The 27,439-nt window shown below is 46.1% G+C and overlaps 1 protein-coding gene and 1 long non-coding RNA gene across 2 annotated transcripts in view; both read left to right on the top strand.

Annotated features, from left to right (window-relative positions):
* The window catches only part of LOC309345559, a 351,011-nt gene that overhangs the window by 212,557 nt on the left and 111,015 nt on the right, over positions 1 to 27,439 (top strand). The gene's annotated exons all lie outside the window — the stretch shown is intronic.
* On the top strand, positions 59 to 2,024 carry DIO3 (iodothyronine deiodinase 3). Its single transcript, XM_081855135.1, has one exon. The coding sequence runs from the start codon at positions 345 to 347 to the stop codon at positions 1,224 to 1,226; it is 882 nt and encodes a 293-aa protein (XP_081711261.1). The 5' UTR covers positions 59 to 344; the 3' UTR covers positions 1,227 to 2,024.

Here is a 27,439-nt window from a genome sequence, read left to right as displayed (position 1 = left end):
TTCCTCCTCCCTCCCTCCCTCCCATCCCAGCCCCCTCCCGCTCTCCTCCCGCGCGCCTTTCCTTTTTCTTTCTCGTCTTCCTCTCTTGGCCACCATATTTTTAGGTCACTGGACTGGAGGGGTAGGTAATCCCCAGGCTCAAGTTCCAAAGGGGGCGGGTTCTGGCCGGAGGTGGAGTCACTTTTTCATTTAAATCCCCGACTATAAAATGGGCTTAAGGAGAAGCGGGATCTCAGCGGCTAAGCCACCCGGAGGAGTGGCGGCACGAGGGAGAGGAGAGGCGGCGGGGCGGCGAGGGGCTCCGGGCACTTTGCGCGCCCCTGGCCGTAGCCGCGGCTCCGGCGATGCTGCACTCCATGGGCGCCCACACCTTGCAAGCGCTCAGCCAGGTGGCCGCCTGCGTGCTGCTCCTGCCGCGCTTCCTCCTGACGGCCGTGATGCTCTGGCTCCTCGATTTCCTCTGCATTCGCAAGAAGCTCTTGCTGACGACGCCGCCGGCGGTGGCCGGAGAGGAGGCGTCGGCGGCGTCGGAAGAAGAGGAGGAGGAGGAGGAGGAGGAGGAGAGCTCCTCATCGGGGCCCCCTCCGGACGACCCTCCGCTGTGCGTCTCCGACTCGAACCGCATGTTCACGCTGGAGTCGCTCAAGGCGGTGTGGCACGGCCAGAAGCTGGACTTCTTCAAGGCGGCGCACGTGGGCGCGGCGGCGCCTAACCCGGAGGTGATCCAGCTGGACGGGCGCACGCGGCTGCGCATCCTCGACTACGCGCGGGGCAAGCGGCCGCTGATCCTCAACTTCGGCAGCTGCACCTGACCGCCCTTCATGGCGCGCCTGCGCGCTTTCGAGAGCCTCGCCGCGCGCTTCGTGGACGTCGCCGACTTCCTGCTGGTGTACATCGAGGAGGCGCACCCTTCCGACGGCTGGGTCAGCTCGGACGCCGCCTACGACATCCCCAAGCACCAGTGCCTGCAGGACAGGCTGCGCGCGGCGCAGCTCATGCAGGAAGGCGCGCCGGGCTGCCCGCTCGCCGTCGACACCATGGACAATGCCTCGAGCGCCGCCTACGGGGCGTACTTCGAGCGCCTCTACATCATCCAGGAGCAAAAGGTGATGTACCAAGGGGGCCGAGGGCCCGAGGGCTACAAGATCTCCGAACTCAGGCGCTGGCTCGACCAATACAAGCGCCGCCTCCAGGGGGGACCCAGCACGGTGGTCGTCCAGGTGTAGGAAGGGGCCGCAGGCGGCGGGATATAGGATGGGGAGAGGGCGTGGTGGGAGACCCTCCACCAGGAGGAGAGAGGTGTCTCCCATTTTCCTCGAACTCGCGACTCCCCAAAGGCTCCTGCGTGAGTTTTCATGCAAGACGTGCCCCGTGACTCTTTCCACTATTCGAATCATGTTGATTTGCCGAGCATTTGTTATTAACATTCATTTCTACGTGCGGTTTTAATTTTTTTCCTTTAAAAAAAAAAAAACACAACAACAAATAAATTGCGTGGGTGGATGAATAGATCTCTCTTTTGTGTGGGGGGAGAAAAGCAGCGTTGACTACTTGGGTGGAAGTTTCTGGGTGTCTGTGCAACCTGATGAGTGCATAATATTTGGTTAAGTGTGCCGATAGGATGGCAATCTGAGTGCGCGCAACACGCGCTGTTTGTTTGTTTGTGTCTGGGTGTATGTTCCGGCGGGATCCGAGTTCTGCCTCGCACGTGTGTCATGTTGTCTAGGGCAAAGTTTCCTCTGCGCCCGAGTGATCTTCCGCCGTCCTAGCAAAACTCTTCGCTGGGATTTCTAATGTTTCTGTGTGATGACCGGTTTCGAAATGGTGATCCCGATGCCAGGAAATCGCGTCTGATGATCTGAAATATTAGAATGACCAGTTTAAAACAAAAGCAAAAAAAGAAAAGAAAAGAATGTTTATTTATGTGACCTCTCCGTTTGTTGTACTTTTCCTTTTTTTTTGTAAAACGTCCGTTTTTTATGAACTTTTTATAACATTATTAATAAAGATTATTGAGTAAAAGACATGCCTGATTTGGATCTTTCTAACTGAAATGTAAGAGTGTGCAAAACGCCTCCTCTCTGTTGTTGTTCTTCTGTCTCCTGGGTCACATGGCTTCCTCCCAAAATCCTGGGAACTGTAGTTTGTTACAGAGTGCTGGGAATTGTAGCTCGGTGGGGGAGCAAACTACAATTCCCAAGATTCTTTGGGGGAAGCCATGACTGTGTGGAGGTGACCCTGAACAAAGCAGAGAGCCCTGCTCTAAAGTGCAGTCAGCTCCTTGCGTTTAGCTGGGCGGGGTATGTTTTTTAATGGGTGCTCTGAGAGTTAATCTTTGGATGTCTCAGTGCTGAAAATGTTTGTGCATGGATGGAACAGCCTTTCACTCCAGCCAGCGTGGCTGATGGTGCTATGGGATGAGGGCAGTGGTAGCCCTCCAGCCACATCTAGATGTCCAATGCTTCCTTATTCCTGGTCCCAGAAAATGAGACTATTATTAGTTTTTATCTGACCAAGTCATACTCAAAAGGTGACCCAAAGAAAGTGACCTGAGTACATTCAATTCAGTGGCAGTGCTCTGAGCATGACTTGGCCAGATACAATGCTTACTGATTTCTCAGGAACCTGATTCCAGATCATGTGTGTGTGATCAACACCAATGCTTAAATTACAGAGGGGCTGTGGACCCCTAAACACTTGCAAGGACTCCCTTATATACTGTTTTTAGAAAGCTATGGGAGATGAGAGAAGATCAGGGGCTTGGGCTTGTGGATTTCATTAAACCTCCTCCCATCTTCCCATTCAAACACGGGCAAATGTCCACACATCTACAAGGCTATAACCCCCCTACTACACACTTCAGGACCCCTCAACATAGCAGCTTGAGACTGAGCAGTAATTGTATCTGAGGGACATCCCATTGGTAGACAACATAATGTCCTCTCCTCCCCATGCACCCCTAAAATCTGATCTGGGCATGACTCTCCCCTCCCATAAATCTCCCCTTGCCGCCTCTACCCAGCAGATTTGCAAGCAGAGCAAGGGGAGGAGAAGAAATTTGGATGCAGCCTGCTCCATCCAGGGTGGTTTATTCCCAAGTAAGTATGCATAACAGTGAAGAATATGGCAGACTAAGTCTGCCTAGACAGCTCAGCATGATGCTGATAATGCCAAGGTTGCAGGTTCGATCCCTGTATGGGACAACTGCATATTCCTGCATTGCAGGGGGTTGGATGATCTGGGTTCTTTGCATCAGGGAGTTGCTACACAGAGCTTTTCAGGTCACCCACAAAGACACACATTGCATGGGTTGCATCTCATGAGGGGTCATCAGCCTTGAACTGTTCCAACCTCAAGCCTTGTTGGACTCCAAAGCAAAGGGAGCAGTCCTTTTCCAAACCAATGGGCTACAGTGTCTGTATATCAAAAACACAGAAGCACCCTGTAATAACAACATAAAGACAGCTCTGCTGGATTGGAACAATAGTTCATCTAGTCCAGCATCTGGTTCCTGCTGCAGCCAATCAGATGCCTACAGAAAGCTGTATCCGTGCAATAGCCCTCTCCCTGGCAACTGGTATTCAGAGGCATACCAGCTCTTGAGGTAGCACACAAGTATCACAGCTAATATTTTGAATCAACTGAAATGTCTACGTTCATCAGAAGAGCCCTGCTGAATCTAGTTCAGCTACATCTGGAGGACCTAAGTTTCCCCTGTTTCAAGTAATGAATGGGATGTGCTCAAAAAAGTCGACTAGATGATCCTCAGGGTCCCTTCCATCTCTATAATTCTTTGATTAAATTAATTGTATCCCACGACTCTGTACATGACCTCCACTGAGGTCAATGAGTTGTTGTTTAGTCATTTAGTCATGTCCGACTCTTCGTGACCCCATGGACCAGAGCACGCCAGGCACTCCTGTCTTCCACTGTCTCCCACAGCTTGGTCAAACTCATGGTTGGTAGCTTCGAGAACACTGTGCAGCCATCTCGTCCTCTGTCATCCCCTTCTCCTTGTGCCCTTCATCTTTCCCAACATCAGGGTCTTTTCCAGGGAGTCTTCTCTTCTCATGAGGTGGCCAAAGTACTGGAGCCTCAGCTTCAGGATCTGTCCTTCCAGTGAGCACTCAGGGCTGATTTCCTTAAGAACTGATAGGTTTGATAATAATTCAAAAGCATCAATTCTTCGGTGATCAGCCTTCTTTATGGTCCAGTTCTCACTTCTATTCATCACTACTGGGAAAACCATAGAGCAGCAACCAGCAAGCTACTCCAGTATCCCTGCCAAGAAAACTCCATGGACAAAGACAGAGGTCAATGAGAGTCACCCTCAAATACATGTACAATTGTAGGAAAAGAGATGGGAGAACTGGAGCCCTCCAGATGTGGCTGGACTCCAACTCCCATAATCTCCAGCCACCATGGTCAATGCCCAGGGTCGATGGGAGTTGGAGTCCTGCAATAACTGGAGGGGGGCCACAGGTTACCCCCCCTCCCTGCTCCAGAAGTGCTTACAAACACCTGCCTTCCTTGTTGTAACTTTCCACATCCCCACAAGCAAGTCTGCCTTGCGCTATACATTGTGACCTGCAATAACCCAAAAGGTCAACCACTTACAGCTGAGCAGAAAACTCTTATCTGTAGCTGTTTCTTCATTATTTGCATGGCTCCTTGATTTATTTGAACAAGGAGGGATTACTCGAGACCAAACAGGTACTCATTTTGTTTACTAATTTATTTCACAAACACACAGTGTACCCTTTTTTGCCATCACTGCAAGTAAATACCTTGCATTTAGTTGTAAGGGGCATGCATTCCCAACGGTGATGGTAGGTTACATGGCTGCCCAGTGCCGTAAATCTGGTGGGCCAATCAACATTTGTGCATAGTACCGGGCCAAAAATTGGCCAGGCCACCAACATTCATTGGATTCCAGTTTGAGTTCGATTTTGCTTAGTAGCAACCAAGTGGGTTAAACCACAGAGCCTAGGACTTGCCGATCAGAAGGTCGGCGGTTCGAATCCCCGCAATGGGGTGAGCTCTCATTGCTCGGTCCCTGCTCCTGCCAACCTCGCAGTTCGAAAGCACGTCAAAAGTGCAAGTAGATAAATAGGTAGGTAGGTAACTACCTACCTGGCAGGAACTACCTGGCAGGAAGGTAAATGGTGTTTCCGTGCGCTAACTACCTGGCAGGAAGGTAAATGGTGTTTCCGTGCGCTGCTCTGGTTCGCCAAAAGTCATGCTTAGTCATGCTGGCCACATGACCCGGAAGCTGTATGCCGGCTCCCTTGGCCAGTAAAGCAAGATGAGCGCCGCAACCCCAGAGTCGGTCACAACTGGACCTAATGGTCAGGGGTCCCTTTACCTTTTAACCAAGTGGAATAGGGAGTAAAGATCACACACACAAAAAAAACACACACTTCTGATTGTAACTGAAACAAATCATTGGTTTATTGATATACAAAGCTCAACAGAATGAAACTGCATGAAAATGATATGAAATAGAACAATATCGAACTTAGATAGAAACGTGAATTTATAAGAACTAAAATAAGATAAAACATGATAAGATTTAAAGCAAGTTAAAGCAACTGAATATATTGCATGTGATCTGATAAGTAGCTTTGACAAAGCAATCTAATCAAAGTAAATAAGATAACTCTTAACTCCCCGCCCCCCATTTAGTTGTGAAACAAAGACTCCCTAGATATCAGATCAACAAAACTGCACAGTTACCACTATTAGGGCAATAGGCTGGACCTCGGATACAGCAAAGCACACAAAGCAAGGCAGATCACAGGGAGCAAGAAAGAAAATGCCCCCAGCCCCAAAAAAGAAGACTCACCTACAAAATCTGTGTACAGCTTTTATATCATTCAGCAACAAGACCTATCCATTGGGTTTGGGGTTAATTTTACAGTTCATGTAATTGGCACTTCTTCTGCCGTGCCTTGAATCAAAGTTAGAATCAAGTGCAAAAAAACTGTCATGTGCAGTTACTGACTTGATGATTCTTATTAGGAATGTAAGTCATACCTCAGTGTTGTCAGCACTGACTGGCAGCAGCTCTCTGGCGTTTCAGCCCAGGAATGTTCTTAGCTCTACCTGGAGGTGCCAGGGATTGTTTGAAGTTTCATTGTGTTTTCCTATTTTGTTGGGAGCTGCCCAGAGTGGCTGGGGCAACCCAGCTGGATAGGAAGAAGAAGAAGAAGAAGAAGAAGAAGAAGAAGAAGAAGAAGAAGAAGAAGAAGATGATGATCTAGAGCAGGGGTCATCAAACTTTTTCAGCAGGGGGCCGGTCCACTGTCCCTCAGACCTTGTGGGGGGCCAGACTATATTTTTTGGGGGGAGAATGAATTAATTCCTATGCCCCACAAATAATCCAGAGATGCATTTTAAATAAAAGGACACATTCTTCTCATGTAAAAACACGCTGATTCCCAGACTGTCTGCGGACCGGATTTAGAAGGCAATTGGGCCAGATTCAGCCCCTGGGCCTTAGTTTGCCTACCCATGATCTGGAGTACAGTGGTACCTCGGGTTAAGAACTTAATTCGTTCTGGAGGTCCGTTCTTAACCTGAAACTGTTCTTAACCTGAAGCACCACTTTAGCTAATGGGGCCTCCCGCTGCTGCCGTGCTGCTGCTGCACAATTTCTGTTCTCATCCTGAAGCAAAGTTCTTAAGCCGAGGTACTATTTCTGACTTAGTGGAGTCTGTAACTTGAAGCGTCTGTAACCCGAGGTACCACTGTATTCGGCATGCAAAGCATTGGTTAGCTCAGTTGGTTAGAGCATGGTGCTGATAATACTAAGGTTGCAGGTTCGATCCCTGTATGGGACAGCTGTGTATTCCTGCTTTGCAGGGGGTTGGACCAGATGGTCCCTTCCAACTCTACAGTTTTATGGTTCTATCACAGAACTACAGCTCTTCACCTTTCCTTTTAGGTGACTTGTCAGAAGTGGGTGGTTTTTTTTTTTTTTTTAACTAAATGCTTCCCATCAGAAAAAAGGAATTTGCCACAAAGGCTGGGGAAATCCCTACAAGTGGCCGCTCTTCCCCTTTGCGTCAATCAAGGCTATCTGCTCCCATCATCTTAGCCTCTTCTCAAAGTGAATCATGGCTCGCCTTCCCACCAGGTATTTATGGACGTTTGTTTCCATCAGATTAGACCGCAGGACTCCTGCTCTGACAAAACCTATGCGTATCGCAAGAACCTTCAGCTGATAAGAGTGCATTGAGAAATAGCTAATATATATACTTTATTCCATTTTCTTTCTCTTAAAAAAAAACACAAACCCTCAGTGTAAAATTAATGGTGATCCAAAGGATTACAAATTTCTGACAGAATATGCACAGCTTGCAGACTTAACATTTACGAGAACCATAGCTGTCAACGTTTCCCTTTTTTTAAGGGAAACTCCCTTATTCCGAATAGGATTCCTCGCAAGAAAAGGGAAAAGTTGACAGCTACGACGAGAACAAGAAGAACATACGTTTAGAGGAGATTGGAACATGTTTTTGAATATATGGGAAATAATTGTGTCCAGCTGAAAACACTGGCAGCATTAAGATAAATCCAACAGTGTAAATAAGCTTTGATGGATGCAATAATGGAATACTGAATGGTAAAATATTTTTGTAAAATATGCAGGGATTTGTGATATGCAAAATGAACCATGGAAAGAGAAGAAAGTCATTGATATATTAAGGATGTAGAAATGAGTATTTTAAATTGAAAAAGAAAATTTATTAAAAATTATATATGAAAAACGGATTACAAATTTCCGCAATATATATATATATATACACATGATGATTGTATTGTTTTCATATTTAAACACAAAGAGACTTATTTTCGGCCTTAAACATGTGTAAAATTACGGTGTCCCCCATGCACACAAAATCTCAGGCAATTTAGGCATTTTTGTGAGTATAGAAAAAGACCAAAAATATTATTTTAATCCCCCAGGTTGGAATAATATGGCTCTCCCCACCCTGATTCTACTTTCACAGCAGCCCTGTGAGGTAGGTTGGGCTGAGAGAGATGGAGGTTGGTCACTGAGTGAGTTTGTGGCTGAATGGGGATTTGAGGACAAATTCCCCTAGTCCCAGCCTGGTATTCTGGCCAGCTACACAGCACTGGGTCACTTTGCCTGGGAGGGGCAGAACATCTGCTTGGCATGTAGAAGGTCCCAGGGTCAACCCCCAGCATCTCCAGGTAGGGCGAGGAGGGACTGATCTCTGAATGCCTGGAGAGCTGCTGCCAGCCAGTGTCAGCAGTACTGAGCTATATGGAGCAAGGCTCACCCAAGGGACCTGCTCCACGATTCCTTGCCACCCGCCTGGAATGTTAGAAGAAAGAAGATTCTAACTAAACATCAGGAAGATCTTTCTGATGGTAAGAGCTATTCAGCAGTGAAACAGGCTCCCATGAGCGGTGTTGGATTCTCCTCCCCTGGAGGTTTTTAAGCAAAGGTTATATAGTGCTGTGGGTTAAACCACAGAGCCTAGGACTAGCCGATCAGAAGGTTGGCAGTTCGAATCCCCGTGATGGGGTGAGCTACCGTTGCTCGGTCCCTGCTCATGCCAACCTAGCAGTTCGAAAGCACACCAGTGCAAGTAGATAAATAGGTACCACTCTGGTGGGAAGGTAAACGGCGTTTCCGTGCGCTGCTCTGGTTCACCAGAAGCGGCTTAGTCATGCCGGCCACATGACCTGGAAGCTGTACACCGGCTCCCTTGGCCAGCAAAGCGAGATGAGCGCCACAACCCCAGAGTCGGCTACGACTGGGCCTAATGGTCAGGGGTCCCTTTACCTTTACCTAGATGGCCATCTGTCATGCATGATCTAGGTGAGAATCCTGCATTGCAGGGGGGTTGGACTAGATGACCCTTGGGGTCCCTTCTAACTCTACAGTTCTGTGATTCTAATCCCTAGGGCTGGCATATAGTGTATCCCAGCATCCCCTGTAGTATCAGAAGGGATATTGTGCTGTGACTCCCAGACGACAGGTTGCAGCTGTCCATGATGGACGCCATGTGCAAGCCATTAGGCACTCCCCTCCCCCCAATACAATACAGTGGTAGCTTGGTTCTCAAACGCCTTGGTTCTTTTATCCATTTCCACTTCCATTTCCATTTCCACAGTCACACAATCAATCAATCAGCTGAACTAGGTTCCACACAATCACAAAAACAAATTAACTGAAAAAGCCTCAAAAATAAAAACGCAAAATAGATAGCAAAACCAAAAGCACCAAATACAGTGGTACCTTGGTTCTCAAACTTAATCCGTTCCAGAAGTTTGTTCGACTTCCAAAATGTTTGAAAACCAAGGCGCGGCTTCTGACAGCTGACAGCTACATTGGACATTCGGCTTCCGGAAAACGTTTGAAAACTGGAACACTTACTTCCGGATTTTCGGTGTTTGAGAACCAAGGCATTTGAGAACCAAGGTACCACTGGACGACCTTCAGGCTGCAAAGGATTCCTCATTCCTGCTGTAATGTGTCAGGCAAGAAGGAATCAGGCGATCTGGAGAGTCAATAGAGGTCTTGCTGGCTTTGTCTAAGAACTGTCTTAGGCTTGCCTCTTCAGCCTGAGCCTGCTTTGTCTGCATGAGATTCACCCTCTGTTTGGACCATACTGTTACCCTCCGACCTCACTGGGCCCTGGTGAAGAAACAATTCTAGAAATGACACCATAAATAAAGAAACGGGTGAGAGAAATACCCAAAAGTTAAAAGCTATTTGATAGCATCCCTTAGCATATGCAGTGAAGGACCATCAGGAAGCACAGGGCTGTTATCAACCAGATTAGCAGCACATGGACCTGCAAGAACAAGCTGTACTCAGACACATGCATGCAATTCCAAACCGCAATCAAAATTAGTCCCAAAAGTAAGGAAAGCAGCGGAAGTTCTGCACATTAAAGCTTGTGACAGAACAATTGGGGAAAACAACAACTGCTCTACATGTCCAGAAAACTGGAAGAATTTATACAGTATCTATATTCCTGTCTCCTTCCTTGTTTCCTCTTTCTCTTCATGCACCCAACCCTATCTTCACTAGCAGCCTTTGACTGAAATAATATGCTCGGTGGTAGGTGAACTTTGTAAAAAAATGACTTTGCAAAGTTGCTAAGTTTGTGGAGACTAGAATGCCGCACAGCAATCCGTAATTCTGTTGCAAAGAACAATTTTGCAGTTGTCTTTTTTTGAAAGATATCATTAAATATTTGCAGTATTGGGACCATAAATTTTGTTAATATTACAGAAGGCTTGACAAAAACCTGCAGCAAACTCGGATTGGCCAGGTAACTAACTAACTATCTATCTATCTATCTATCTATCTATCTATCTATCTATCATCTATCTATCTACAGTGGTACCTCGGGTTAAGTACTTAATTTGTTCCGGAGGCCTGTTCTTAACCTGAAACTGTTCTTAACCTGAAGCACCACTTTAGCTAATAGGGCCTCCTGCTGCTGCCGCACCACTGGAGCACAATTTCTGTTCTCATCCTGAAGCAAAGTTCTTAACCTGAAGCACTATTTCTGGGATAGCGGAGTCTGTAACCTGAAGTGTATGTAACCTGAAGCGTATGTAACCCAAGGTACCACTCTATCTATCTATATCTATCTATCTATCTATCTATCATCTATCTATCTATCTATCTATCTATCTATCTATCTATCATCTATCTATCATCTATCTAATCATCTATCTAGCTATATCTATATCTAGCTATCATCTATCTATATCTTTTTAAGTGCCCATGCTCTTCATGTTCTCCTTTGTAAAGTTTTCCAGCACAAGTGTGAATGACGGTGATCGGAACCTTGCATATGCAGTTCTCTTACATCACACAGATAAGCCCTGCAGGCAAATACAAGTGTCAAAGTTATGAATGGGCTACAGATCTTATGTTTCAGAAACTTGTTCTTCCAAAGCTGAGCAAACAGAAAAGGCGTCAAAGACACACCAGCCTGGTACCCTCCAGATCTGTCGGACGGCAGTGAATCCCTGACCATTGGGTGTGCTGGTTAGGGCCTGATGGGAAAACAACTGGAGAGCACAAAAGTGGGGAACTAATGCTCTCTGCTCCAGGCACATCATGAGCTGCCAGGACTCAAAATGGGAGTGTTTAGGGTTGTATGCAGCTGCCCCATGTGCTGAGCGACTGGTGGAGCATGCATGGTAGAACATCTGCCTAGAAAGCAACTTAGTATCCTCATGTACTGGAGTGACCCCACTCATCCAAGCCAGCTGTTGGTTCCTTCCAGACAGGAAAGACTATGAGATGGATTCCCATTCCAATTACCGTAAGCCTAAATTTAGCGGCGTGGTCGTCTTGTGCTCTGGGGCTTTTCTGCATCCTTTGGTTGCATACACACCCTGCATTTAAAACACATGACTTCCCCAAATAATCCTGGGAACTGTAGTTTACCCCAGGGGATCATTCCCAGCACCCTTTACAAACTATAGTTCCCATAATTATTTGTGGGGAGTCATATGCTTTCAATGTTCTTTCAATATATGTTTGTGAGTGCAGCCTTTGTTCCCATCTCCTTTGATCCTGGCATCTGGTTTCCTCCATTACCCTGCCTCTTGGTTTAATCCAGCTCTGCTGGATCTGGTCAATGGCCCATCTAGTCCAGCATCCTGTTCTCATAGTGGCCAACTAGATTCCTGTGGGGAAGCCCCAAATGGGACCCGAGCACTAGGTCCTGTGGTTTCCAGCAACTCTTTTTCCAGAAGCATTACTGCCTCCAATGCTGGAGACAGAGCATAGCCATCAAGACACAAAGCCTGTCAGGAGTGCATGCAGGAGCCAGGCCCTGTGACCAGTAGGACCTTGCAGGACTGGAGCCTTCCTACGTTTGTTCTGGAGAGGCAAGGTGCGGCCGCACAGGTGTGGCCGATTGGTAATGCACAGCACTTGGTGGCAAGAGCCAGGAAGGGATATAAGGTCAGCATTTCCCTTCGGCTCTTTGCCATAGCAACACATTCCCTGCCTTGCTGTGTTTGGCTCTGTGCTGGTCCCGGGGGGAGGGGGTTACCGTGCAGCGTGGTCCGTGTCCAGTCCAAGGCTGAAGCAGGGTCCAAGGCAGGGAGTCGGGCATGGTCAAGAACTCTTGGCAGAAAGCAGGACAGGGTGCCGGCAGGAACAGGTAACCAACGATGTTGCTCCCGCAACCTGGGACTGGGCGGGCTGGCCTTTATCTCCTCTGAGGCATAGGGCGGCCCCGGTCCACAGGTGACTCGTCTCTCCTGGCCTGGAGGCGAGCACTCCTCCTGCGAGAACTTAGTTCCCTCCGCCTCTCTGCCCTGAGCCTCTGCAGCTCAGGAGAGGCTGGAGGGCCACTGGACCCAGAGGCAACCTCAACTTCCCCTGACAGGGCTGGGAGAGGAGCACCTGCAGGCAATGGATCCTCGATCACCTCTGGAGCCAGAGCGGATTCAGCTGGTGTCTGCTCCTGAGGATCCGGCACAGGTGAGGGCCCTTCAGGTTCAAACCCCTGCCCTGGCTCAGCCGGCCCTGGAGGTGGGGACTCCTGTGCAGGCTGGGATTCCTCAGGTTCAGCCTCTGAATCAGATTCCCAGGCCATCATAGGCTCCTTGACTCCTTGCTTCTTGATCCTCGGACCCTTCACATCATGACTCCTTGCTTCCTGACCCTCAGACCCTTGGCTTCTTGACTCCCAGCTCTATGACCCTCGGACTCTTGGCTTCCTGGCTTCTGGACTCCTGTTCTTGCTCCCACACTGCTGTCTTGCCCCCCTCCCGGTCCTGACGTCCCCGGCCGGGGACGCCCGTGAACCGGACCATGACAAAGCCTCTCATCCTGACCTGTTCCTTCATCCTGACAGCTGGCTTTATTTGTGGTTCCCGACATGCCTTCTTCCAATCAGGAAGGTTGAAAAGGAGCCGTGCTTCCAGGTAAACAATGGTGAGGAACAGACTTCTACTTCCACTTCTTTTGGATCATGTCAAGGCCCAGTAGGGTCTGTGGTAGTAGGCCAGTGGGACAGGCTCTGGAGAAAACAGATGGACAAGGATGGATTAGGAGGAGGAGGAGGAGGAGGAGGAGGAGGAGGAGGAGGAGAAGGCCAGGCAGAGTAGGAGTAAGTCAGTGAGAATAGGTCATCTCATCCCTTATATACCCAACCAGTTGCTAAGCTGTGCAGGACAAGGATTACTATTGAAGACTTTCCATTTGCAAAAAGCCTTTGAAGAGGAGGGTTCGCGCGTGTGCTTTATCCCAGTCTGTATCTGTGTTACACTTGACTTTGTAAATACAGTGGTACCTCGGTTTTCAAACGTCTCCATTGATGAACATTTCTGTTTTCAAATGCTGTAAACCCGGAAGTAAATGCTTCCGTTTTTGAACTCTCCTTGGAAGTAGAACATGCCACGTGGCTACCGTATTGAGTTTTCCGTATTGAGGCTTAAGTGCTGAGTTTTTGGTTTTCAAACGTTTCAGAACTCAGTCTTTCGGAACATATTACATTCGAAAACTGAGGTACCACTGTATATGTATTTTATTGCTGACGGTTTTAATTCATAAATAAAGTTGCTCAGATTCGGGAACCAAGCCTGGGGCAAGAGCTATATAGAGCAAGCCAGGCCTCTGTTAGTCCCTTGAGTCACCTCATCTGGCTGTGCTGATGAGCTTCAGTATCCACACCATTGTAGGGACCAGGTTGCAGCTCACCAGAGCTCAGACCAATCTCCCTCTGGTGGAGAGCAGTCTGATGTGCAAAAGGTAAGGCAATTAGGGCCTGCTTCCAGAGGCTGTGTATGAACCATACATTTAAAGCACATCCTTCCCTCTCCCCAAATGAATCATGGGAACTGTAGTTCACCCCATCCCAATTCCCAGCACTACAACTCCCAGGATTCTTTGGGTTGGACAGAAATGTTCTTTAAATGTATGGTCCTTAGCTCAGTTTGCCAGCTTTCCCTAACCTGATGCTCCCCACCCCAGACCTTATTGGACTACACCTCCCATCATCCTCAGCCACCATGATCGGTGATCAAGAATAATGGGAGTTGTAGTCCAACATCATCTGAGGACCCTAGGTTGGGGAAGGTTGCCCTGGAGCCTTACACTTGGAGCATCTGGGATTAACCAGCATTGAGCAAATTCGGCCTTTATCATTATCATCTTGCTTTACTCTTGCAATACAACAATATTTGACTACCTTTCTGCAATACAAAATAAAATGTTCTAGCACACAAATCAATTTTGAATGATCTTGTGATTTGTAATGTTAGAATTTAAGTTTCCATTTCAGGCACATCCAGAATCTCACTTTGCAAATTTTGTCACCAGTTCCTTCAGGGGTCAAGTGCTGGTGCTTGGGCTTGTTCAATTGATATAGCTGCCAAGCCAGCTAGTCTCTTTTGCAACATTGTCGAGCGTATGTAAGTCCGAGCTTTGAGAAACTGTGTTCAAAATATAAGATAAAAGTAAAACAGTCAGAAATTTGTAAGAAACGACAAAAACCAATCTGTATAAAACCGTGTCCCTCAAAGGTCGGAAACTGTGCCCCTCTGAGGTCTGCGCCCTGCGTGGTTGTCTGGTTGTCCTGGTTAAGAGTGAAGCAGAACTCTTTGATTTCATTTCCTTAAAAAGGTCACTTCAGAACCTTTGCTGAGATGGCATTACCCAGAGAGAGTTCCCATGACTTCATGGGAGATGAAACGCCGGTTCTAAGAACCAAGAAGGAAAGTATTTCCAAGTCTCAGATAGCCCAGAGTCAGGCTTCCTAATCCATATTTAATTTCCCCAATAATGCCATAATTGGACTGCTTTTCAATGAGAAAATACCCACAAATCCCCTTGAAGTCCATTGGAGCAGGAAGCGCTCAGCTCCACTGAAGAACATGTCAGCGTTGCTCAACAAGCTAACTATGGGTTGATGAACTTTAATTTCTTAACACAACTTAGCAGTGCTTAATTTTTTTTGGCCGGTGAGTAAAGTAACAGACGGGAAAGATTTTGAGCTTTGGTGGCCAGGGTGTGTGTTCATTGGCTCCAAAAATAATAATTTGCTATTAACATTGCTTTTCCTCCCTCTTAACAGCTTACTTTAAAAGGTTGCTTAAGCCAAGCGTTAGCTGTCCTTAAATAGGGAATTGTTAAGCAAGGCTTAACTATCTTACATAGCTATGAAAATTATGCCAGTCCGTGCAGGTACAAGACTTTTGATTAGCTTTTTCAAGAGGATACAGAAGTAAAATGGATATAGAAGAAAGCCATGGATCAACGTAATGAATTAAGAGACTACATTCATGGGGGGGGGGGGAATATGCACTATCCAGAGAGTCTTCTCTTCTCATGAGGTGGCCAAAGTATTGGAGCCCCACCTTCAGGATCTGTCCTTCCAGTGAGCACTCAGGGCTGATTTCCTTCAGAATGGATTGTTGTTGTTGTTTAGTTGTTTAGTCGTGTCTGACTCTTCGTGGCCCCATGGACCAGAGCACGCCAGGCACTCCTTTCTTCCACTGCCTCCCGCAGTTTGGTCAAACTCATGCTGGTAGCTTCGAGAACACTGTCCAACCATCTCGTCCTCTGTCGTCCCCTTCTCCTTGTGCCCTCCATCTTTCCCAACATCAGGGTCTTTTCCAGAGAGTCTTCTCTTCTCATGAGGTGGCCAAAGTATTGGCCACTGTCCTTCCAGTGAGCACTCAGGGCTGATTTCCTTCAGAATGGATAGGTTTGATCTTCTTGCAGTCCATGGGACTCTCAAGAGTCTCCTCCAGCACCATAATTCAAAAGCATCAATTCTTCGGCGATCAGCCTTCTTTATGGTCCAGCTCTCACTTCCATACATCACTGGGAAAGCTGGGATCACTTTAACTATACAGACCTTTGTTGGCAAGGTGATTTCTCTGCTTTTTAAGATACTGTCTAGGTTTGTCATCGCTTTTCTCCCAAGAAGCAGACGTCTTTTAATTTCGTGACTGCAGTCACCATCTGCAGTGTTTATGGAGCCCAAGAAAGTAAAATCTCTCACTGCCTCCATTTCTTCCCCTTCTATTTGCCAGGAGGTGATGGGATCAATGGCCATGATCTTAGTTTTTTTGATGTTGAGCTTCAGACCATATTTTGCACTCTCCTCTCAAAGCTACTAACATGAGTTTGACCAAACTGTGGGAGGCAGTGGAAGACAGGAGTGCCTGGCGCGCTCTGGTCCATGGGGTCACGAAGAGTCGGACACGACTAAAAGACTAAACAAAAAGCTATGAGAATAAAACTGAGGCAAGGAATGTCCTTGAGGACCTGTGACTCACCAGATATTGTTGGACCATAAGTCTCATCAGCTCTAGCCACTATGACAGTGATTACATTTCATGGACATTGTTTGTTGTCGACATCCATCTGTCTCAAGAGACAATGGAGTGCACCTCCAGGAGTGAAGTCAAATTGCTTGAGAATCACAGCACCTGCTGTGGCTGCAGAGACTGGTAACTGGTAACTGCTGACTCCTACGTTGTTTTTGCTGCTTCAGCAGCACCGAAGTGACTTCTCCACGGTGCCAGCCTGGGCAGCGTATATGGAGGTCCTGAGCTGCTCAGACGACAAGACCTCCCCTCTTAGCCTCACTGATGTGGTCCAAAAGAAAGCAGAGCAATACATTAGGCACCAGCTTGGCTGCAGGAGCGGCTGGAAGGAGGTGTATAGGGATTTGTGTTGGGTTTGCTCCTTAGTCTTTTCTTCTCCCAAAAAGCTTTGGGATGGACACCGTAGTCCAACAATATCTGGAGGGCCACAGGTTTTCCACCCCTGACCGGAACCAATATATAGAGATAAGTAGGATAAGAAGGAAGACCAACAGTAGGTGGAGCCAGAGCCAAGGACCGGTGGAGCTGACTAACTAGTTTTGTCTACCTCCTCCTCTCTGATGAGTTCTACAAGGGCAACACTGGGAAATTGTTGTACCATCCCCTGGACTGGTAGGAAGTAAGAGGGCAGACTGATGGTGCAGCAGAGCTCCCTATGCCCTTATGGACCTGTCTTCACTGAACCCAGATTTATTCCACAGCATCTTAGTTAAAAGAGGTGTTTCCAGCTACCCCACTTCTTACCTTTAGAAGCCTTATAAGAAGCTGCTGTAGGAGAGGAACTGTGAACAACATCATGGAAGAAGTGTTTTTAGAACCAATGTAAAACTACCCAAGTCCTTTTTTTATTCTTGGTGCTGCCAGGAGGTGTAATATTGCAATCTTGTTGTAGTAGTGAAATGTTGTGTTTTTGTAAAGGTAAAGGTAAAGGGACCCCTGACCATTAGGTCCAGTTGTGGATGACTCTGGAGTTGCGGCACTCATCTCGCTTTATTGGCCAAGGGAGCTTCCGGGTCATGTGGCCAGCATGACTAAGCTGCTTCTGGCGAAACAGAGCAGCACACGGAAACGCCGTTTACCTTCCCGCCAGAGTGGTACCTATTTATCTACTTGCACTTTGAGGTGCTTTTGAACTGCTAGGTTGGCAGGAGCTGGGACCGAACAATGGGAGCTCACCCCATCGCAGGGATTCAAACCGCCGACCTTCTGATCAGCAAGCCCTAGGCTCTGTGGTTTAACCCACAGTGCCATCCGTGTCCCTTGTGTTTTTGTACATTGTTGTATATGATAATATGTTGTCACTCCATTATTTTATTATGAAACAGTTCTCACGATGCTTGATTTCCAGGCGTATTCCTCTTTTCTTTGTTGTAAGCCACTTTGATCATGGTTCTTTTTTTGTGGAAAGGCGGCATACAAATAAAATTACAGCGCTGATGAAAAGGATCGGGTAGCAAGTGATGGAAAAGATGTCTGGAAAAGACGCACCAGTCAAGGAAGCGAAATGAGAACCTTACTGTCTCGCAGAACCAAAGAAGAAGAGCAACAAGAAACACTTGGCTCAGCTCAGACACAACTAAGTCCACTGCCACCTAGTGGTCAAGCTATGTAACAAAACTATCCATACAAGGAGAACCAGCTAAGATCCTCAAAATTAGGGCAGGATAAAAATGTAAAGATTAAAAATTTAGTTTGCTTAATGCAGATTAAAAGGGCCTGTTCAGGCCTGGCACTGCTATCCAATTGAAAACAAGTCGCTTTTCCTGAAGTGGCAGCCTAATAGCCAGCTGGCAATGCAGTGATAAATTATGGGCCCAAAAGCAATTTTCACTGGCTCTGGTGATCTTCCCACCTTTTAATTAAGGTGTGATAAAGGGCCGGCCTGCCATTTTGTTCATGTGAGAAAATGCCGAACTCGGCCATCTCCCCTTCTCTGTGGCTTAGCAGTCCCTGAAGACACCAAAGAATGCTTTTCTGGAATGGAATTCCTCATCCTATTGGCTATCCTCCTTAACACTTAAAACCACGTTTCAGTGGCTTCACTTCAGGCTGTTTAAAGGAAGCAGGAATTGCTGTAATTATCAGCAGGACGTTACAAAACAGAAAGCACTTCTCTCCTGATCTAAGGCAGATTGTTTTTCTTGCTTCATGTAAGCAACAGAAATGAAGAGTTGGTTCATAGAGGGCAATGCTCACAGAAGCAGAATGAGAAAAAAACAGGGAGGGGAGGGTGTAAAAGAACGTGGAACTGCACTGATGCCAGCTTTCTCAGCCACAAAGAATAAAGCAGGGGTCAGGGAACCTCAGGCCCAGGAGCCAAATGTGGTCCTACAACAGGGTTTCCCAAACTAGGGTCTCCAGTTGTTTTTAGACTACAGTGCCTATCATTCCTAGCCATTGGTCCTGCTAGCAAGGGGTTATGGAAGTCATAGTCCAAAAACCAGCTGTTTTGAGACCCAAGTTTGGGAAACCCTGTCCTACAGGCCTCTCTTTCTGGTCTTTGGAACTCTCACTATGCCACACCCCCTCTCACTAAGCCACACCCCTCACTGGCCTGGATTTGCACCAGAGTGGTTTTCTGCTTGACTGGAATGTGTTCTTGAACTTTGATAACAACTTTTGCTTGCCTGGATGGAGAACAGAGATTGTGTGTGTGTAGAAACTAACCTACTGTTCATTGCTCTGCCAATTTTTGCCTCTGGCCCTGCCCACCACTGGCATGTGACCTTTGAAAGCTTTCCAGAAAGGAATGCAGGCCCTAGGGGTGAAAATGGTTCCCCATCCCTGGAATAAAGGCTCCAACTTCCACAAAGTTTTAATAGTGAGTGTCATTTTTTAAAAAAATTATCATGATGAACCTGCAAAGTGGAGTAAGTTAGACATCAGAGTAGGTTTCCCCCCCTAAAATGCCCACATGCCTGCTAATAGCAATTCGTTACATTTTAAATGCCATTAAAGGTAAAGGGATCCAAAACTCCAAGGTGGCTGTCACCAATGGAGGCAAAAGCTTTGAAAAAACTTAATATGGAGGTTAAATGGCCAAAATATTGTGAAATCTTAGAACAGGAGGGGAACAAGTGGAAATTGCAGAGTTTTGAGAATCTAAAAGATAAAGTGCGAGACTGGCATCATTATTATCAAATATTGGAGGTCTATAAGTTGGACAGGAAAATTGGCTTTCAGGTGGAAAAATCAAAACTGGAAACAGAGTTGCTAGAATCCAAAACTAAGAATTTATCAAAAATGTATAACTTGCTGTTGAAATGGAATACACAGGATGAAACAGTTAAATTAGCTATGATTAAGTGGGCACAAGATATTGGACATAACATTATGTTCGCTGACTGGGAAAGGTTGTGGACCACTGGTATGAAATTCACGGCATGTAATGCCTTGAGAGAGAATATTATGAAAATGATTTATAGGTGGTACATGACCCCAGTCAAGCTTGCAAAAATTTACCACTTATCAGATAACAAATGCTGGAAATGTAAAGAAAGTGAAGGTACATTCTTTCACCTCTGGTGGACATGCCCAAGGATTAAGGCTTTCTGGGAAATGATATATAATGAAATGAAAAAAGGTATTTAAATATACCTTCCTGAAGAAACCAGAGGCCTTTCTCCTGGGTATGGTTAGCCATGTGGTGTTAAAGAAGGATAGAACTCTTTTTATGTATGCTACTACAGCAGCAAGGATTCTTATTGTAAAGTATTGGAAGACACCAGATCTACCCACCCTGGAAGAATGGCAGATGAAGATGACAGACTACATGGGACTGGCAGAGATGACAGGCAGAATCCGAGACAAGGACAAAGAGACAGTGGAAGAAGATTGGAAGAAGTTTAAAGACTATCTTAATAAACATTACAAAATTAATGAAGACTAGAAAGATATGGGTTTAAAAATCAGTGGTTTACAGGGGCGTTTAAGAAAAAAGAATAGAATTTGTAAAAACTATGGGAAATATGGGAATGGATTTGCTGACAAGATAAATGAGATTAGAATACAGAAGGGGGAGGTGTGAGGAGGTCGGAGAAATTAGGTATAGAAAAGAAGGTTTGAATTTATACTTGTTTTTGTTTTGTTGGTTTGTGTATGTTTTTATTGTTGTTTGTGTTTATATGTTTTTATTTGAAATCTCAATAAATATCATTAAAAAATAATAATAAAGGTAAAGGGATCCCTGACCATTAGGTCCAGTCGTGACCAACTCTGGGGTTGCGGTGCTCATCTCACTTTATTGGCCGAGGGAGCCGGCGTACAGCTTCCGGGTCATGTGGCCAGCATGACTAAGCCGCTTCTGGTGAAACCAGAGCAGCGCACGGAAACGCTGTTTACCTTCCCGCCGGAGCGGTACCTATTTATCTACTTGCACTTTGATGTGCTTTCGAACTGCTAGGTTGGCAGATTTCCACTCCTCCGTAGTTCATTACTTGCAGCCAGAGATCAGCCTCACCATCTTGCAACTTCTTACTGTGAGCCATGGAATAATTCTCAATTGGCAACAGGAGCTCACCCCGTCATGGGGATTTGAACTGCTGACCTTCTGATCGGCAAACCCTAAGTTCTGTGGTTTAACCCACAGCGCCACCCATGTCCCTTAAATGCCATTACATTGTACTATTTTTTATTATTATTAAAAAAAACCAGAAATGTAATAGCAGCATAACTGTTACTAAAAAAAATTAATGGCCAGTAAAACCCATTCTTAAAACTGCAGACACAAATGTTCTAGACTGTCATTTTAAAAAATTAGTTGCCTTCAGAGTACACTTTTCTGTAGCATACATAACCTATCATCCAAGCAATCCAGGACATCTCTATGCTACAGGGAATCCTGGGAAAGTTATGGAAGACACACTCAGTTCACATGAACAAAACCATTGCTCTCCTTCATTTGTACTAGGGTTGCCAGCTTTTATCCCTGCCATGTACAGTGGTACCTCGGGTTACATATGCTTCAGGTTACATACTCCGCTAACCCAGAAATAGTGCTTCAGGTTAAGAACTTTGCTTCAGGATGAGAACAGAAATTGTGCTCTGGCGGCGCAGCAGCAGCAGGAGGCCCCATTAGCTAAAGTGGTGCTTCAGGTTAAGAACAGTTTCAGGTTAAGTACGGACCTCCGGAACGAATTAAGTACTTAACCCGAGGTACCACTGTACTCTGAATCACTAAGATAAGCCATATCAGTAAACAGGCTTCTACAAATATATCACTCACACAATAAAAAACTGAAGGTATAAATCAGGTGCACTTCCAAACGATACAGATGGCTACACATCCAAATGTGGGTTCTGTTTATCCACGCTGTATTGCTTTCATTGGGATGTGCATTCTAATGTGCACATTCTGGCAAGATTAATTGTAGAGACTCTGTGGTCCAGACAGGAAACCCTCCTGCTTGTCTGAAGCCAATGGCCCAAAAAATGAGTATGGCCCCTTTAAGCACAGAAGATAGAAATTATGACCTGCCTGCAGCCTACTTAAACCTTTGGTTCCAGACCTTCAGTAGAGTAACATCCCTGTTTGCTTGCTTTTCAGTGACTGTATCCAGCCTGATTTTTTGCTCAGTGCCACCTGGAGCTGTCCATGGTCCTGTGCCTGAACTCCCACCCCATTTTCCCAATTCTCCCTGCAAACTCTGCTTAGAGCAGGTCAAATACATTTGGGGGAATGGAACAAAGTAATAATTTAATAGTTTTGTCAAGTAAGGAAACAGCTGTAGGACTGGGGCATCATTATAAATGCATATAATCATGAAGGATCCATGTGCAAATAATCCAATTTAAGATTTGTCTAGCATACCCAGCTACTGAAGCACAAAAAGTATAGAAATCTGAGTACCATTATGGATATGACCAGAGCTATAAAAAATAAAAAACAATGCCAACTGACCTCTGGATTTCAGCTTTTTAGAAAGTGTATTGGAATTTTTGCAATACCACTGACAAATCCAACTATGGACATTAATTTTATAGTCTGTGATTTGAGAGGTTATATGTCAAGGAAAGACAAAGCACAATCCTATCACCAATTTCACAACTGTATTATGACTCTACAAGGCAACTACTATTTTTTAAGAAGCTCAAACAATATTGGTAATTATGTAAATATTAATCAAGCTAGTTTTAACTCTAAATGAACTATTGTAAAATACATAATTCAGACTACAACCTTATTAATATTTATCTAATCCTATACATGTCTACTCAGAGGTATGTCCTGTTGAATCTAATGATACTTACCTCTGACAAGGTATATATGTGCTAACAGCACATATGTCAAAAAACAGCTGCTTAAAGCTTCAGGAAGGTGCTGAAAAAGCCTTTGATAAGCTAGAATGGAGGTGTTTGGCAACTTTTTTGCTAAAGTGTCTTAAATTCTGTAATTTTAGCAGTAGCTTATATTGGTGCTTATGAAAAGAAGACAAGCTGGAAACAGATGATGTAGTCACTGATACACATAATTCAGAGAACTTAAACACATAATGGGCCTGTAATATATAAAAAGATGGCTGGTTATATAGCCTTGGATTCTGAGAATCACACAGAAAAGAAAGCTAAAGGAAAGGGAATTTAATATTTCCTTTTCCTCTCTACAACTCACTGATCCTCCAAAGGCCCCCCCCCCCCGGAGGGTCAGAAATCCTCTTGAATAGAATCAAATGGGCCATGCTGGTGGGCTCCTGGCAAAGGGGAGAGAGACCCAAAGTTGGACAGACGTAGCTTATGTATGTGAAAGTCAACTCACACAAGGTGCCTCTACCTGATTTTGAGTGATTGTCTCCTTCCCCAGCAGCTCCACCCATGCCCACATTCCACACTGTTCCAGCGTATTCCTGACTCATGGGAGAGGCTATTCAGGAGTCAGGGTTGCAGGACTGAAGCGGGTAGTGGAAAACCAGAGATCACACCAATCAACTTACTTGCTTGTCAGAGGAAGTTGACCACAGGAAATTCAACAACAACAACATTATTTATATCCCACCCATCTGTCTGGGTTGCCCCAGGCACTCTGGGTAGCTTCCAACACACATAAAAACATAATAAAACATCAAACACCTTCAGATGTCTTCTAAAAGTTGTATAGTTTTTTTATCTCCTTGATAAAAACCATTTGGACAAGCAGAAGTATGGACAAGCCCTGAGCAGCCATGAAGGAGTTGAACAAGCAGAAGTATGGACAAGCCTTCATGAGCAGCCATGAAGGAGTTGAAGAAAAAGAGTCACTTTTATTTAGTAGGCCAGAAAAATGTTCATTTATTAGAAACTGAAATATTTTCAAGGCAATTCCCCCTCTCGGGGAAGGGGGATCCTTTTAAAGATTGAGTTTCGCTGGCATCTCTTATTTTTAAAAATGTGTTTAATAATACTGCACTACTGATCTGCAAATGGTTGCTCACATGAATCTCACTATATTTTAATAGAATAGAAGAAAGGAAAGGGCAACAGCCTGGTTTATTTTCCTGTTTTATTTAATTGACATTAAGCCAGAGTTCTTCTGTTTAAGAGTGCTGGGCCTTGACACTTATCCCCAGCTTCATAAACCATGTGCAACTTGTTTACGAAGCCTGGAATGACAATGAGAATTGGGATAACCGTACTGGACAAATTTTATGATGCGGTGGCTGTGTACGCACCATGCATTTAAAGCATGCCGAAAGCACATTTCTCCCGTAAAGAATCCTGGGAACTCTAGTTTGTGAAGGGTGCTGGCAATTGTTGCTCTGTGAATAATTACGTTTGCTGGATCAGGCCAATGGGCCGTCTAGCCCAGCATCCTGTTCTCACAGTGGCCAACCAGATGCCTGTGGAAACCACTCTCCCCTTCTGTGGCTTCCAGACCCAGACAGAGGGGGGGGGCCGTATGGGCCACTTGGCCCGGGCCTCCGATTCCAAAGGGGGCCTCGGTCAGCACATTCACAATCGCGATAAGGCGAAGTTGCTTGATTTTTCCTGCGTAATTCAAGAATTCGCAGAAAAGAAAGCTAGGAAAGCATTTTTAAATGTAAATACTTACCGTATTTTTTGCTCTATAAGATGCACTTTTTTCCTCCTAAAAAGTAAGGGGAAATGTGTGTGCATCTTATGGAGCGAATGCAGGCTGCGCAGCTATTGCTGAAGCCAGCAGAGCAAGAGGGATCGCTGCGCAGCACCTCTTGTTGTCATGCCTTCACAGTGATGCACGATGAGGGAGGGAAGGGAGCCCTTCCGTCCCTCATCCTGCTTCGCTGGGAAGCCAGCAGACCAAGAGGCGCTGCACAGCTCTCCCTCTTGCTCTGCTGGGTTCAGCAGAGCAGCGCAGCACCTCTTCAGCTCCATAAGGGCTCCCTTCCTTTCCTCCTCTCACTTCGCTGAAGAGTGTCGCTTCGTCTCGCCTGCCTCCTCCGATCCCCCCAGCAGATCCAGCTTCCCCAAAGGGGCGGGTGGACCAGAGGCTCCTTAGCCTGATCCTCCCTCCTCCTTCTTCTTCAACAACATTAGATTCAGAATATTTTTTTCCTTGTTTTCCTCCTCTAAAAACTAGGTGTGTGTTATGGTCGGGTGCGTCTTATAGAGCGAAAAATACGGTGAAATAATCCTTTTCCCTATGTATTTTTAAAAATCACTATTGTATATCTATATTTTCCATTTTGTCTTTATATGCAGATACAGTTCAGGCCTTGAAATAAAATTATTTGTCAGCATAACTTTTGTGAAAATTATTTACCGTATTTTTCACCCTATAGGACACACTTTTTCCCCTCCAAAAATGAAGGGGAAATGTGTGTGCGTCCTATGGGGCGAATGCAGGCTTTCACTGAAGCCTGGAGAGTGAGAGGGGTCGGTGCGCACCGACCTCTCTCGCTCTCCAGGCTTCAGGAAGCTACCCGCAAGCCTGGGGAGCCTGCAGGAGTTTCTGCAGGGCTCCCTAGGCTTGCAGATAGCAGCCTGCTGCCCAAAGCCCGGGGCGTGCTGAAGCAGCGCGCCCCGGGCTTCAGGCAGATATCTGCAAGCCTGGGGAGACCGGCTGGACTTCCTGCCGGGCTCCCAAGGCTTGCAGATAGCAGCCTGTTCTGGGGGCTGGGGTCGGGGGAAGCTCAGGCTTCCCCCGCCCCAGCCCCGCTCCTGGGAGGGAAATAAAAAAAAAATTCTTTCTTTCTCCCCCCCCCCAAAAAACTAGGTGCGCCCTATGGGGCAAAAAATACGGTATATACTTACTTATTTATAAAACTTCAGTTACCCCCAGGGTAAAAAAAGGGGAGGCCACATTATCTACCTGTCCCAGGCCTCTGCCTGGCTCTGCAAGGCCCTGGTGGCTTCTGGCAACTGGTATTCTGAAGCACTGCTGCCTCTGACCATGAAGCAGAGCAGAGCCATCATGGCTAGCAGTCACTGATAGCCTTATCCTCCATGAATTTGTCTGATCCTCTTTTAAAGGCATCCAGGCTGGTGGCCACCACTATTTCCTGTGCAAGTGAGTTCCATAGCACTGCCTTTTGCCTGTCCTGAACCTTCCAACGTTTGGGTTCATTGGATGTCCACGAGTCCTAGTGTTATGGTTTTTTCCTGGCCCCCTGGTGGGCCCTCCTAGATGCATATTGTTGAGTTATGGATGTCTTAGCTCACCAAATTAGCTGATCCTGCTCCCTGGCTTTTATACAGCAATAGTGACAACCCACCACCAGCAGCAGCAGCACAACAGTCTAAAAGCTCCAATGGGAATCTGGGCTTGGAATATGAGTGCCCCTCATTGGCCAGTGCCCTCTCCACCCCTTAGCGATTATTGTATTTATGCCTCCTTCCCATTACCTTACCCTCCCTCTCCTCCTGCATTACCAAAAGCCCAGAATAGCTTAAAAAATCTAATTGGTCCCCAGTGTGTCCTCTAGCAAATTCAGAGAATCTATAAGAAAACTCCATGCCATTTCCACACTTGGTGCCCAGATTTTCGATTCAAAAGAACTGCCTATTTTTAGCTTTAAAAACAAGAATCTTTATTTTTACTGGACTCTTCAAAGTCCAGCTAACTCTTCGTGGAAAATGTTGGAAAACATTTTATTTCGAAACAAGCCTGTTTATCCTTCATTCATTTGCTGGAACGCCACACACTCCTCTGCTTTTGCTGATTAGTAATCCCCCTAACTGAGAGCATCGTTCTTTTTTGGAACCCAATCCTGCACCACACTGGGCATCCAATTTATTTATTTTTAACAGTACAATTGTTTTACTATATGCTAGCCAACTAGGATGTCAAAAGCAATGTGGCTTGAACCGGAGACTGACTACCTTCAGGCTCAGTGAAGTTCTAGCTACTAACAGAATGTCCACTTGCCCTGATTAATCATCACTGTAATTACAAGGACCTACAATGAAATATTGGTGTGTGGAGTGCTACTGCTCAGGATTCCAGAAAGCCCATTTCATCCTCTCCAGTGACCCATTTTAAGCCCCACCCACTCTACCCCCAAAAAACAGCCAGCGCTCCAAGGCCACTAAACACACACTGTCTTCACTGAGCTGTTTGGTAAGATTTTCTCGCCATAGGTTTTTTTTCAAAAAATTCTAAATATTCCCCAATCCCTGTCTCCTGCAGATAACATCTTACCAGGAGGTCATTCTGCCCAGTATAAGAATCAGGCCTTTAGTGTAGTGGCACCTACTTTTTGGAATTCCCTTCCCTTAAATATTAGGTGCTGTTTCTGTTGTCTTTTTTTTTGGCACCTACTAAACACCCTCTGTGGACACGGGTGGCGCTGTGGTCTAAACCACTGAGCCTCCTGGGCTTGCCGATCAGAAGGTCGGCAGTTCGAATCTCCACAACTGGGTGAGCTCCCGTTGCTCTGTCCCAGCTCCTGCCCACCTAGCAGTTCGAAAGCATGACAAAAAGTGGAAGTAGATAAATAGGTACTGCTCCGGCGGGAAGGTAAACGGCGTTTCCATGCACTGCTCTGATTTCGGTGTTCCGTTGCACCAGAAGCAGCATAGTCATGCTGGCCACATGACCCAGAAAAAGTATCTGTGGACAAACGCCAGCTCCCTCAGCCTGTAAAGCAAGATGAGCGCTGCAACCCCAGAGTCGTCTGTAACTGGACTTAACTGT

The sequence above is a fragment of the Podarcis erhardii genome, assembly GCF_964252035.2.
Source record: "Podarcis erhardii genome assembly, chromosome: 1".
NCBI classification, from domain to species: Eukaryota; Metazoa; Chordata; class Lepidosauria; order Squamata; family Lacertidae; genus Podarcis; species Podarcis erhardii.
The sequence above is the reverse complement of the archived record's forward strand: the minus strand, read 5'-3'. Positions and strand labels throughout refer to the sequence as shown.